At 37.2% G+C, this 14,877-nt stretch overlaps 1 protein-coding gene across 12 annotated transcripts in view; it reads right to left on the bottom strand.

The window, feature by feature from the left end:
• The window catches only part of CACNA1D (calcium voltage-gated channel subunit alpha1 D), a 173,017-nt gene that overhangs the window by 25,275 nt on the left and 132,865 nt on the right, over positions 1–14,877 (bottom strand). For 6 of the 12 annotated variants that reach the window (XM_032699209.1, XM_032699213.1, XM_032699210.1 and 3 more), the window contains 9 exons: positions 9,260–9,298; positions 8,714–8,842; positions 7,919–7,984; positions 7,547–7,638; positions 6,582–6,741; positions 5,231–5,358; positions 5,024–5,120; positions 3,376–3,478; positions 2,196–2,297 (listed from right to left, as the gene is read on the bottom strand). In XM_032699209.1, coding sequence (XP_032555100.1) covers positions 2,196–2,297; positions 3,376–3,478; positions 5,024–5,120; positions 5,231–5,358; positions 6,582–6,741; positions 7,547–7,638; positions 7,919–7,984; positions 8,714–8,842; positions 9,260–9,298 — 916 coding nt within the window. The remainder of the gene's footprint in view (positions 1–2,195; positions 2,298–3,375; positions 3,479–5,023; positions 5,121–5,230; positions 5,359–6,581; positions 6,742–7,546; positions 7,639–7,918; positions 7,985–8,713; positions 8,843–9,259; positions 9,299–14,877) is intronic. The other 6 variants (XM_032699215.1, XM_032699216.1, XM_032699212.1 and 3 more) reach the window with 1 other exon arrangement.

The raw sequence follows: 14,877 nt of genomic DNA on the forward strand, positions 1-14,877 counted from the left end.
GAAAAAAATGCAATACTGATTATTTTCATTCTGCTCTGCAAATAAGTGTTCTGGAGGCACAGTCATGAGCACACAAAGGACCTACCATCCAGTAAAACCAGCAAAAGCAGTACTGGAGAAAAATGTTATAAACTACACCTCTCAATACTTTTAAGTGCAAGTGGTTCTAGCATATTGAATTTGGATGCTTTGTTGATTTATATTGAAAAGAATTTCGTGTCTCCTAGCAGATGGCTATTATCAGCTGTCACTGGTGTTAATTCATACACAATTTTCCACTGAATATTAAACATCAAAACTAATTTCTACTGTACACTAAGCTATTTTACACTCCTATGGCATATGAATGTAAAATAGCTGTATTCCTCTTTTTTTTTCTAGGTGGTTTAACATATTTTCAGTTTTTAGGTAAATCATAACAAGGTCCACAGAGGAACAAACCAAACTGAAATCCAAAATTCATAAAGCTGCAGGACTTCTTAACATGTTCTTATTTCTACTGGGTTGCAGAAGCCATACTGTTTCCTATCAATTGAGCAGATCCATTTTTCAGCCTTCTAGCTACACTGAAGAGCTACATTTGCAGAATATTAGCAATGAATTTTAGTATAGCTGAAAATAAATATACAGCTTATATTCAGCAATGAAATGAAGCTGAAGTTAACAGTGAATTACTATGTAAGATTAGTTCTAGGAATGTAATCTGTACAGGTTCTTTGTCAGATTGATTTAGGCAGGCAGAGCTCGCTATTCTGAAGCATGCATCTCTATTTCAATTAAAAAATGTAGGGGAATAAAGTTGGCAAGAGGCAACACTAATTCCATGCCACCACCCTAAAACAGAATTGCTTCAGAATATTCGGAAAGACTCATAGTTGAAAGGAACAGAGGCTGCAGAAAAAGCTCAAGCACATAGTTACAACAATAACAAAGCGATTCATCTATGCCATGCAAGCACTCAGGTGTAAGGCTAAGAACAACAGAGTAGAACACAAAAGTTGTTTTAAATGTGCAGTATCAGTTCCCCTTTGAAGAGTCAAATAGGCTCAGGTTTTGCCTTCACCCCCATTATTATCTGGCAGCCACCACACCAATAGCAAGTGGCTCCTGCAGCCACAAAGCTGCTGCTGCTTGCTGGGTCATGCTGAAGAGCAGTGCAGGCAGCGTGTTCCTCCTGCCTGGGCCTGAGCATCACCTTCCAGGGTCAGCCTCCACCACCACCATGCCCGGGCTCTTGAGTCTGATCAGTCTTGGAAGCTGCTGTAACACTATGAAGGTGCAATAAACTACAAGAAACACCAGGTGATTACAATAGATCTGAGTACTGGATGTCCAGGTAAACATATCTTGGGTGTGGCTGACAGTGCAACAGATCCTGCACCTTTAAAACTTGAAAAAGCAAGTAAAGAACAGTCACCTAAACCTACACTACAGCATATGAATAAAAATGTATATATTGAAAAAGGCTAAATATATATATATCAGGATATATATATTTACAAAGAGAGATATAACGCATATTTGACGTTATTTTATAGCACGTAGGAACATCTAATAAACGTGCCTTGTAATTCTGTAGACACAAATGTTTGGTGTCATTATAATTGAGATATCTCTTTATATGGCCCATATTCATATCTCAGTCATACTGGTGTAAATCTGAACCATTTCCATCATCTGTTGACTGTGGATTGGTTCTGCTTTAAACTAGCGTAACTGAGATGATTTAACCTCTTGCTTTATTAATTTAGCAAAAGAAAAGAATTAAGCTGGCAATAATTTTTTTTTCTCCCAGAAGTATTCAACATATACAAGCAAATAAGCTATAATGTAGCATAGTACAAAACATGTTGTTTTGATCAGTGCATTGAAATCAAACTAGTTTATTTTGCTGAATAATGCGAAATTAAGACTAGATTTAGGTCTAAAAAGGTATTTGTCACAAGCAAGAAAATAAGCACAATATTTTCCTCTCTCTCTTTTTGATCTAAGAAAATTTCACTTATCAGTCCTATATGTATTATCAAGTGTAATAGGATATAATTTTCTCAATATTTATTTTTTTATTGTTTGTTGTCCTTCAATGACATTATAATTGCAAAATGTAGTAATTTCATTTCTTTGGTTCCTGACAATCTAGAAAGACCAACAGGCACAGAGAACAGCACAGTGTTTATCAGGTTTATCAGACTGACCGCCAGCTGGAGGGACAACTTGGTCAAGTAATTTCATGCTCGTTTTCTTCCATATTTTCTTTATAACTGCTCTAAGTTCTTCATTTGCTTGCTCTAGGTTACCTGTGGCAATGAAACAGAAAAAGGGAGGATGGCAATTATGTTTCAACCAGCTTCAATGAATGAGCCTTTGGATGTTAATTAGCTGTATACAATTAAAGACTGTGATAGGGATCCTTTGTGGCAAACCTAAGCTCCGTCATGTAACAATAATACAACAACTAAAGAGAAGAAAGGGCATAAGACAGCAAGTTCCTGGTGCTTTCAAATCAGTCTCTGGAGCACTGCAGAGGTCAGCTGTGATTTACAGACCTTGGCCTCACTCTGTCACTCCTTACACTTAAGCTGTCCAGAAAGTGCCAACTTGCTCTTTACAAGCCACTTCTTTCTTGATCCAAAGCTGAGCCTTTATTTGTTTAATCACAGTAATTACCTAGTTGTACAGGCTTGAAAGTTCAGGCAACTGAGTACTGAGCAGTTTTTCATCTCTTGCAGTGCTCACCTAAACCACAGTGATGCCTGAGGGGGCTTAACTTAAGTTTGTTGTTGACAGTGGAACTCAAATTCTGCTGAGAAGAAGATAGAGGAGTAACAGAATGGGGAAAAAAGGTAATAAAAGTATGAAAACAGAAAGAAAATTATGTGAAACATATTACTATTTTTAAAACTTTTTCCCTCTTTGATGGAAATTACAGAAATCCATTCAACCCAGTCAGAACTGGCCTCAACCAGACTGGGGATGTTTTCAAGCATGCAAAAGCTGCAGTTGCACCAGTGTAGGATTCAAGGCACCAAGCTAAAAGATAATGAGAAAGAGCATTTGGGTTGGGAAGGGGAATTAATTCATTCCTTACAGTAGAACTCCTGTTATGCCCCTGCTGCACATTTTTACCTGATCAGATGAAAGCATAGAATAATTTCTGCAATATCCTGGGCTCTGGCCTCACTACCCCTTTCCTTTCATTTTCTAGCAAATGATTACTAGCAAGAATGAATAAAACCCATGATCCCAAAGCAAATCAGATCCAGCGAGACCAAGGCACCTGTACTCATGTCCAATCCAACAAAATGAATAAATTGTAACTTTTCCTCACTGTACCTTGTGACAAGTCCAGAAAGATTTTACAGCAAAGAACCTTACCTTCTGTTTTTATCTTTAGAGCAGTCCTAACCAGAGCAAACAAAGTAGCATTGAACATGACGGTTCCATCACTGTTTAGTGGCATATTCATGGCTACTAACCTCTGAAAATGAGAAGAGGAAAACAAATTTTGACACTGCTTTGTTTGAAAAACACCTTATGTAATGTTAACTTTTGAAAACCTCATGTATTCAAACAATATTAGTGAGAGGCATACGAATTATATAAGTTCTTCAAAAAAAGTTTAGTCCTCCACCCTAGCTGTGTATAATAGGCAGTCAAAATTGCTTCTTTCTGGCTTTAATCACATGCAGGTTTACACAAAAACTAAAACTGTCCAGTTTTCATGAGCTGTTTATTTAGGCAATTTTCAAACATCCAAGCTCAGTCCTTGACTATGACTGTAAGTCACACTGTCCAAGTATTAAGGACAAAAGCAGTTATTTAAGAGCATGCACTCCAGTTTCAGTCACATTCCAGGTTTCCCAGGGGTTCCTCGTGCTCCCTAAAGACCCACAGCACCAGGGCTGTCTTGCACTTCTCAGGTAACTCTTTAGTCCTGCCGTGCCTCTCTTGTGCCACCTACACTGAACTACTGAGAAGGGGCTTTTCTCTTTGGGTTACTGTTCATCTTCATAGAGCAGCATTGCTGTGACCCTGTCTGTCAAAAGAATACTATTTAATCTATCAGAATCTTTTCCTAATGTCCAACCTGGATTTTCTTCTATTCCAGTTTAAAAGCATTACTCAATGAGTAATTGATCTCAACATACAGGTTTGCTTTAAGTATGCCTTGTGACATTCTACTCCAACCCAGTGGTCTGTATGTCAACTTACCTATTTTTAAAACAGATATACAAGAAATCCAAATGACAATACTGTTGTAACAATCCTTTAATTAAAAGGCTTGATCTTATTCCCACTGAAATTGCTAAACCCACAATATCCATAGTTCCGAGGTTCTCAGATAATGCAGTAATCATTCATCTCCTTTGTGCTGCTTTTCAACTTTTATATTAAAATACAATTAAAATCATCTCAAAATCACACATTTTGTCTGACAGATTCTGTATCATTTTAAATTCCCATTAATCTTCTGTCTTCTCACTTACTGCTACACATCGTATTACACACCATTATTCACTTCAGCTTGGTTTATCATCTTGCAGTGCCCACCCTACAAACTCATTTCTGTGTTTCATGTGGAGCAAAATTCTCATGAATGCGACTGTAAAAACACTGTATCAAAACTTTATTGTCAATTAAAGCAAACTACCACCCTCTTCTCCCTGAGATTGAAGAGAAATCAGAAATGTCACTGGGCTGAAGTAGTGAGATAGGCCACCAGAAATGCTGGGATGAGGTAGCTCAGATATGTGACAAAACCAGACTAATAACAGATACACACACTGATCCCTATGATTTTGATCCTCTATGAAGAGCTTTACATTGGTGGCAAGTACTCAAATGAGTGCACAGAAAGAAATGACCTTAATTTTGCTGGTTTAACTTAAGCCTGGGAAAAAAAAAAAAAACAACCAGGAAAACTTGAGAGTGAATGAAACCTTGTGAAAAGACAGGATTACTTGTGCACATGTAATAAATACAGGCCAGAATTGCATGAACTGCAAGAAAAACCAAGACCTACCTTGCAGGCCACTCGATGAGGACATAACTTGCCAAAACCAAGGGGTGGCTGGATGCGCCTCAGTAATGTAACTACATCAAGATGCTTTATCCTTCCCCTGGAACCAACACAGACCAGTTACCAAACATCCACTCCCCCAAAATATACTACGTTCTGCTTTTATTGCTTTTACCAAATAAATCACATCAGAGAAATGATCTAACTTACTTTGCTTCAGGGTCATATTCTGACCATATCCTTTTGAATTCATCCAAATGATGGGGACCCAGAATAGACCAGTCACGTGTCAAATAATCAAAATTATCCATAATAACAGCCACAAACAAGTTTATAATCTAAAGGAGAGAAAAAAGTAATTAAGAACAATCTGTCTTGATCATTTTGCACTTATTTTTTTAAAATTCAGTAGGTAGAGTAGGTTAAGAATTCAAACAAAAGAATTGACAATTTTTTGGCAAATATAATCAAATATCACAGAAAATAATTTCATTCAACTAACTGAAACTCTATCAAGTAATGACATAATGAGAATATGATTCTACTATAGAGTACTCAGTTTTTTACACAGGCTGAAAAATGGATTTATTTCTCTTCCTTGATTTGCCAGATCCCACTACATCGAATTGAAGAATGGATCCTATACACATATTTGACACAGTGTAGATCTCAGGAAACAGTTTCTGTAGTAATAGGATCCAATTTCATAACAGTAAGACTTCTACATATGTTTTGTTAACACAGAAGGTGATACAGAGCAGTGGAATGTGAATGTTTACACTAGTTCACAGAATTCTGTTGGATCACTCTCCTTTTGCAAGGAGATCAGTACTGTGAATAGAACAAATCAACCAGGCTAGATCACACACCTGCAATGAGGAAAAACATATTTCAACAATTATTTCAGAGCAAGTAATCCATTAAGCCATGGATTAGGTGAAAGGTTCACATCTCATGTGCCACAAATTAAGCACACTTGTAGAGACACCAATCCAAATTCTGCTAAGTTTAAATAATACAAATAGCATTTACTAGTAAGTCAAAAGAATTGCAGATTTATTATTAGGGGATATTTAATGACACTATTGAGAACTGCGTGAAATAAGAGCTGTGAAAAGACTGTTAACTTAAGAAGCTTTCAAAGGTGCAGCCAACCACCCTACACATACAAGAAAATGTTGCACATGGGAATTTAGAATCATAGAGTCATTTGGGCTGGAAAGGACCTTTAAAGGTCATCTAGTCCAACCCCCCTGCAACGAGTAGGGATGTCTTGAGCCAGATAGGTTGCCTAGAGCTCCATCCAACCTAATCTTGAATGCTTCCAGGGATGAGGGGCATCTACCACCTCTTTGGGCAACTTGTTCCAATGTTTCATCACCCTCAGTGTAAAAATTGGTATAGGATACAGGATTTAAGATTCTGTATGGAAAAATATAACCTTGCCAAAATATTTTGGATATGGGATTTTCAATCATTCTCTCAGTTTACAGCTCTTAATCCAGAAGAAAGTCAAAATGCCTAAAGCTCATTTCTGTTAATAAGCAAAAGCTAAACTCACCAGAAATGCACAGAGCATGTAAAAACTGATAAAATAAATGATGGCAAAATTGCTTCCACATGTGTATTCTTCCCCTGGATTATAATCAGATTCTGGATCACAGCGTTTTCCAGGCAAACATGCCAGCATGATTTCCTGCCAGGCTTCTCCAGTGGCACACCTTTATAAGGTCACAAAGATAAATTGAGAGTTATTTGATCAAAATGGATTAAAGATGTATTAATTTGTAAAGCTCTGACAAAACGCTGGGAGCTGTACTGGTGCAAATGTGGAACCAGAAGAACATTTCAGAGCAGAAATACAGAACAAGTTTTAGAACTGACAAGCATACATCTGACATTGCAGACACATTTTATAAGGTCAACTAATGCACCATAAGGGTTCCACGTCATTCTCTCTCCTTGCTCCAGGAAGCATTCCTGGCAAATGGTTACCTTCTTCTTAAACTCTCCACTGATGGAGATTGTATAATCCCCCCCATCAAGATTTAGCCACCTTTGCCATCATAAAGTTCTTCCTGCTGCTTATCTGGTATTTCCCTTCTGCAAGTTACACCCTCTACTGTTTGTCAACTCCTCAGTAAACGTAAAGAACAGTTTATTTCGTTATGTTTGTAACAGCTTTTCATTTCTTCCAACTGTCCCACTGGTTGTACTTGTAATGATTTCAGTAAGGGTACAATCTTTTTCCCCTTTCCCAATACTCCCACAGTGATATCAGGGCTGGCTGTGTTTGGGCTCTACCTGGACAACTACTGCACAAATGAGGTGTATCATAACAGCTATAATAAGTTTAGCTCTGCATCACATCATCAAACCCCTGCTGTGCCCATGGACACTCAGCATACAGACAGAGAGAGTATGGGCTTGTTAAGCTGAACTGATTGTCATCAGCAAACACATTTTGAACATTTTTCATAGATCTATGAAATGAGATGCATTCAGTAAGAGTTAAGGTTTACTCACCTGAAGAGAAGCAGCACAGCTTGGGGGAAAGTCTGAAAATTGTTGTTTCTGTTTATTTGATTGTTGTCCCTCATGGCCACTTTTCCAAATACCTACAATAAACCAGGATTTTGACTTTCATTCCAGTGACGTGTGCTGACAGAGGCTGCAGGCCTTGCAGATTAAACTTGCTTCCGAATGTATGAAAAACACTTTCACAGACACACTTTCATTAAACTTCAGCTTTGTCAAGATAGAGATTTTTACGCTACTCTGAAGGCACTGCCTTACATACAGCACCACTATCAAAGGAATGCTTCAATAAGCACCTTAGGAAACAAGTCTCAGACAAGACTGTACTGTTTTTTAATCCTAAAACAATTGTATAATTACCTGCATTCCAATGACAGCATAGATGAAGAAGAGCATGGCAATCAGGAGGGCAACATAAGGCAGAGCCTAGAAACGGGACAGGTGCATTGTCTTTTAATAACTTCACCTCACAGTTTCTATTTCCATTTACAAAAATAATTTCTCTCTACAACACAAGTTGTTTTTTCCCTCTGCAAGTGCTTAAAACGTTATTACCTGTCACTCTGAATACTCTGCTGCATAGAATGAATACAAGCTTCATTGTATTTTAAATTATTTCTGCCAGCAATCCAGAGGGAGGAATCACCTCTAGTGATTTTAATTTTATTTTCATTACTGATTCTGACAACACAAAGAGACTTTATTCTATACAGTTACAGAGTTCTATTAACTTCACCTTCATCAGTTTTCAGGAGCAATGATTCAAGTATCTGTTACATATGAAATTGGTTTCGTATAAAAAATGGGTTGAATTCTTCTTTTCTAATAATCTAATAAAATGTGTGGCAGTGTGAGATCTATGTATGTCAAACTTATCCTATCCCTTTTAAATATATCAAATATTTTTTTAGGAAGAACCATAGAAATCTCACAGTAACAGCTATTATTAAATGAAAAAGAATGACCATCAGCCTCACTGAAGTAACTGGTAAAGTTCATTTTGGCATTAACATGGAAATATATTTACATATATTTGATATCACTGATAGTATTAATTTTTTATTTTTTTTTTTGCACTCTACAGGGTATTTCTTCATAAAATTTGGGGTATAAATGGTTATAATTATTAAGCAAATTTAAACCAATTTTGCTAACCTGGAATGACTTGATAAATGTCCACAGTAAAGTCCTGATTCCTTCTCCTCTGCTGAGCAGCTTCACCAACCTCATGACTCGGAAGAGACGGAAAAAAGTGATGGAGATCCTAGCGCTGTCCTCAGAGTTCTGAAGAGCATCATGGAGAAGTCAAACCAAATACAAACTCAAACATGCAACACTTCCAGAAAAACAACATAAAATGCAAAGGTGGAAAAGGTAAGATTTGAAAATGTATCTTGAGGGCCTGTTCACCTTGATAACCATGATATGAAAGGAAAAATTACATGCTGAAAACACAGGACCTGTAGAAATGCTTCACACATCACATGCATTTCCAAGTTTTCTGGTTTGTTAATAGGATCATATTGGGTTTGTTTGTAGTAGACTTCAATAGAACACTGACAATGAATGCAAACCACTGCATAACACCTTTGCAGTAAGACAATTATGAAAAATACAGAAAAAATTGGTGGAAAAAAGACATGGTAAAAAGAATAAACTCAAGTAGAGGTAAAACCACTGGGGTCAGTTTACTGATCTTACCCCAGACTCATCAGTTGTGACTGTTTCAGTTGGCTTTGGCTTTAAGAAATTAAGAACATTAAATATTAAAATCAAATAAAAGATAAAAAAAGTCAGCTTAACCATAAATAAAATGTAGAACATTTTTCATTTCCAAATGTAAATGAACATCTTTCAACTCAATAACATCCTGAACAAAACATTAATATCCTTATAAAACCATCCTCTTAGCATTTCATGTTGGCTGACTCATACTAAAACATTGCTAGCTGACTCATACTAAAATCTGCTAGTATAAAACATGATTAAAAGATTTGACAGAAAATAAATACAAAATAAAATATCTGCTCCTATGTAAGCTGAACAAAATTAGCCATCAACTTCCATAAATTGTACAAAATTATAGCAGTAAGCCCAACTAAAACTCCAGAACAAAGCTTTGGGGTCAAACTAGCCTTTCGAGGTCCCTTTTCTGTTGTGCTCTTTTTGAAGATTAATTACTCCATCACTGGAATCTAACCATATTTGTGTTTTATATCACATCAGGAGCTCCCTTAAAGCAAAGTTAATTCACTTGAGATTACTCAGTGATGAACACTGGGTGTTGCAGTGCTTTATAAGGACACATTTTCACTCTGCCAAAGTGACAGACAAACATTTCTAGCACAAGGCCATGAAGGTTAACACTTCCCCAGCAGTGCAAATGAGAAGGCAATACTTGAACTCTCTCACCATCTACAAAGTACTCATATACCTGAGCTGATGTAACAGGATCAGGCATGGAGAAGGGGCTTCAGGACTCAATTGACCCTTTTAGAACAGGTCTGTGCAACCCTCGGGAGCTACAAGGAGGAGGGGGCACACACCAACTTCTTGTTCACAAAGTCAAACTCTGTGTCCTGGGAAGAACAATCTCAGTTTTCTCTTTTTAATCTCTCTGCCTGACTTTGGGAGAAACTGTCCCAATATCCCAAATGGTCTGACACTTTGCACAGCAGCTGGCAAAGCTTAGAGGACCAATGTTCTGCGCTTGCTTGTGCACTGAGAGATTTGCAGCAGCTTCTTCCAAAGTTGAACAGAAGTCTTTAAAAAACATTTATTGCACTAGAACAAATAGAATTCTAGACGTTTGATTCAAGTGATGGGTCTTACCCTCTTGCCTAAAATATCCTTCTTTTAAAACCTTTCAACAATTCCTGTCACATAGATGAACTTGATGCCACCTCAGTGCTGCTTCCAACACACTGAGGATGCATCTGTCACACTCAGTGCCACACTTCTACTAAAATCTCAAGTGTTGCTGTTACTCAAGATAAAACTTGAGGAGAAGGAAAGGAAAAGAGAGGAGCTGATTCTGCTGAAAATGTATTATACAAACATACTATGTTAAAAAAAAACAGTAAGAGGTAGCACTTTTTAAAAATCACATCATTATTAAAATACTATTTGTTTTCTCCCTTATCTTTTTTCAAAACATACATAATAGAAAGGCATCACAAGGGAAAAATGAGGTAAAAATAACCGTTTGCTCAAGTACATGCAATCTACATACAGATACATCACTGCCCTGCCAGGAATCATGAGACTATGAAACAAAGACTCTTAAAACTGTTCAAATTATTACTAAATTTATGCATTAAAATAGGTAAACCTCAGACCTCCTCATTAAACTTCATGAAGCAGAGTATTTGTAAAATCAGCTGGAACATCTAAACTTTCTAAGAACTTACATAAAATACACAGAAAATATGCTGCCAATGAAAAACAACTCCTTCATTAGAAATTCCCTGCATATTTCAACAATTTGAAATAAACCTATCAAAATATAATTAAGGAGAAAATCATTATCACAAACATCATAAATTTCAAAATACCACAAAAAATGGAAAAAATCTTGCAAAGTTGCCTACCTACATCCATCCCAAACCTGCACTATTGACTTTTTAGTACAGAAAAAAAATTTGCTTGATCTTAAAATTTAAAAAAAAAAAAAGGGTTTCATTATACCTTCTGTAGATGAAGCCTGAAATGTCATATTAATCTCTGGAGACTGACTCATGTTGAGGTTTATACTGTCTTAAATAGTGAGCAAATTACTTAAGTAACATTCAGTATTTTGCATCATCAAAGAACAAAGTATTTGACAGATACAGATCAGACTGAATTACAGTATCATCACAAACTGAAACTTAAAAATGAAGTAAAATGCTGGGTTTGGCATTTGGGAGTTTTTCCCTTTAGCTTTTATAGGAGCAGGATTGGGCCCCAAATAAGCTAGGAACAGTATTAGGATAGCAATACCTAATGGGATAGATTATAACAGAAAAAGGATACTTTGGTCCTACATATTTATTTAATCACCTTTCCAAAATAAAAAAATAATGAGCTTGCATTATGACTTGATTCCGAAAAAAAACCTCACAAAAGGAAAATTTGGTCAAAAAAAAGTTTTCTTATGTATTACTATCTTAATAATTATTTCATTCTCACTTTTTATTACCCAAACTAAGTGAACAGTTCTACTGCAGGTACTCAGGAATGATGATCCCTCCACTTTTTTTGGCTGAAGGTCACCGAATGTATTTCTGTGTGCACAGTGGTGTATGCCCAGGACCGAGTAACACACAGTCCTCTCACAAATCCCTCTTTTTCAGCTTCTTTGGACTAAGCAGTCCTAATTGCCTGTTTCTGATGGCTGATCTGATGCTGCTGGGGAGTGTTAGGATGTCATATCCAAGAGATTACCAATTACAGACGCTGGAAAGTGCAGGCCAGTAATGAAAAACACTCTGATCACAAAAAGTAAATTGTGCATTCATACCAAGGTGGAGATAGATGCTAGAAACAAAATATGAACGTGAACACCTCACACCAGAGGAGTTTTTCCTAATGGATCTGAAAATATTCAACTTCTGCCATTCACTGGCCAAGCATTTTGAGTTTGACATTTTAAGGTAAGTGTATCTATTTTTTTACCCTCTTTGGCATTTCCCTCTGATAATAAAGCAGTTTGGATTATGTTATTAATACCAATTACAATGAAACTCGTATAGTGATATACCTCAAAGAAAACATTATTCATAGTTATTTGTAAAGGAAATGCTCCTTTAGGAGACAAAATTAGTTAATGGTTATGTGTGTCCATCCAGCATGAAGCAATGCTCACATCTGGGCTACTCAGGTAAAGATAACACAATCTTCAGCAATAATGACAGATTGACAAAATCAGAACATCTGCTTCCTGGAGATAAAGAAAATCATACAGTACCCAAACACACAAACTGATGTGCAACGTTGGGAATATCCTGAGCCTGTGCACATGTCAGTAGGTGGCACATTTATGCATATGCAGAGGAAGTATTAAAATGGACTTGAGACTGAGCAGGGGGCAGGCTGAGCCCAGACTGTCTCTGTGGATGATGTCTGCTGACAAGAATGCAAATAAAAATATTTCCTGTGGTCAGAAAATCTACCTCCAGCCTCCTCTTTCCTCCCACCAATCATTCCAATGCTTCAGGACTGGTTGGTCATCATCAGGATTTTTTTGTCCCCCATGGGACTGTGTGATTCCTAAGATGACAGATGTGATTCCAGGATCACTGCTAGGAGTCTGGTAATGGGCACAACGAGAATAAATGAACATCTCCTGCTCTCTCTGCTTGGCTCACCAACACCCTGCAATGAGGTGAATGAGGGCAGACACTGCCTTCATTATTCTACCTTTTCTGTCAGCCATGTGCCAGCTACACTCAGAGCCTGGGTCAGCACAGCACTTCATAACTATGGAATTTTAAGCCAATTCTTAAATACTTTAAATAGGCAGTAATATATGATTTTTCTTTTTTTAGTAAATCAAAGTGCAACAGAACAGCTTTCTTCCCCAAACAATCACAACCCTCTAAAAAGATTAATCCATGACCAACCTCAGTTTCTGACTCACTGATTAAAATGTTTTCAACCTGCTACCATTTTTGGTCAAGTACCAATGCTGCTTGTGAAAAATTTAGCACATTTCCTAAGCAGGAACTCCTCATTACACCCTTGATATTGCAACAAATGTTCAAAATAAACATCCTGACTAAAAAGAACTTCAATGTCAAAACTGTGAACAGTGTGAAACAGATTGCATCATGCACTGGAAGCAAACAAAGTAGGTCTGTGCTTAAGAAAGAAATAAACAAGGTGAAAAACAGTGGATATTAGTATATGGTGTTGGTCAAATGCTTCTTTTTAATAGATTGTGCCAAAGGGTCCAAGAGTATGTCAGAACAAATGAACACATAATGACAATGTCATCATCACTGCAAATATAGAAGGAAGCATCTAAATGACAAACACATCTGATGACAACAGCATATACAGGAAAACATTCAGGTTGCCAAAATATCTCCAGAAATGTGCACTGTATGTGTGTCATATACACATACAATTTGTTCAGAGAACAGTTACTGGAATTCAGATGTGTGGGCAAGTAATTTTCTCCACAGTCTTATTAGTGCTCTCTATATTCCCTGTTCAATGTGAACCAAATGCCCATAAACATAATTTAATAAACATTTTGAGTCAATGCAAAGAACCCCAGAGAAGATTAAAAAAATACCTTTCCCTTGTAAAAGATGTATTTAAAACTCTAAGTCCATAACTAACATGCTGTTGGCATATGGTGTTATATGATAGCTAAAAAATATTCAATTGTGCAATAAAGTAAATAAATTATTAATGTTACCATCTTCAGGAGAGCAGCTCAGAAATTTATTTCTGTCTCCAAATTAAATATTGCAACACAGTAGAGATTTCATATGGCAAGAAAACGTCATAATAATGAAAGCAAAGCCATATGAGAATGTAGTTTTCTGACCTATCCTTGAGCCTATAGATACATTTGCAAAAGTCTATAAAATATATTGACGGTATCCAAAAATATCAATAACTACAACCAAAATCTAAGTTCTAATATATGGCAGGGATGTTCTAACATATGATAGGAAAGTTTTAACATACGATAGGGATGAGTAAAGTGATATCATTTTGGAATGGGTTGCCCACGGAGGTGGTGGATTCACCGTCCCTGGAGGTTTTTAAGATGAGACTGGATGTGGCATCAGTGCCATGGTTTGGTAACCACAGAAGTGTTGGATCAAGGGTTGGACTTGATGATCTCAGAAGTCTTTTCCAACCTGGTCGTTTCTATGATTCTATCTAAACTGAATTGGACTGCTCTTGTTCAAAGTTGGAATCCAGGGTCTCTTACAGGAGGTAGAGACGAGGTTTTTACTCCACTTCTCCACGTGACCAAGGCCAGCTGTCCCACCAGCTACTGGGTGAGTGGGCAGCTATGTAAAAATAAGCACCAGCCCTCCCAGAACACACTCCAGCAGCAGCCCAGCAAACCAACAGAGCATCCCATACCAATGATGGTGCTCCTTCTTGCCAAATGGCACAACATCCAGTTCTGGTTTTGCCGGACTTTTTTGATGTATGACAGTGCTCCCAGTCCCTCTCAGCTGTTCCAGCAGTGTAAGTGTTGAACAAGCTCCATGTGTTTACAGTGATGGTTCAAGACAAACAGGTTTTCCTGAGGGACTCAGGATGAAGATATAAATGCTATTCATTTAAGCCCTTTTTCAGCAAAGAATCAG

This window comes from Chiroxiphia lanceolata, chromosome 11, assembly GCF_009829145.1.
Source record: "Chiroxiphia lanceolata isolate bChiLan1 chromosome 11, bChiLan1.pri, whole genome shotgun sequence".
Taxonomy (NCBI): Eukaryota; Metazoa; Chordata; class Aves; order Passeriformes; family Pipridae; genus Chiroxiphia; species Chiroxiphia lanceolata.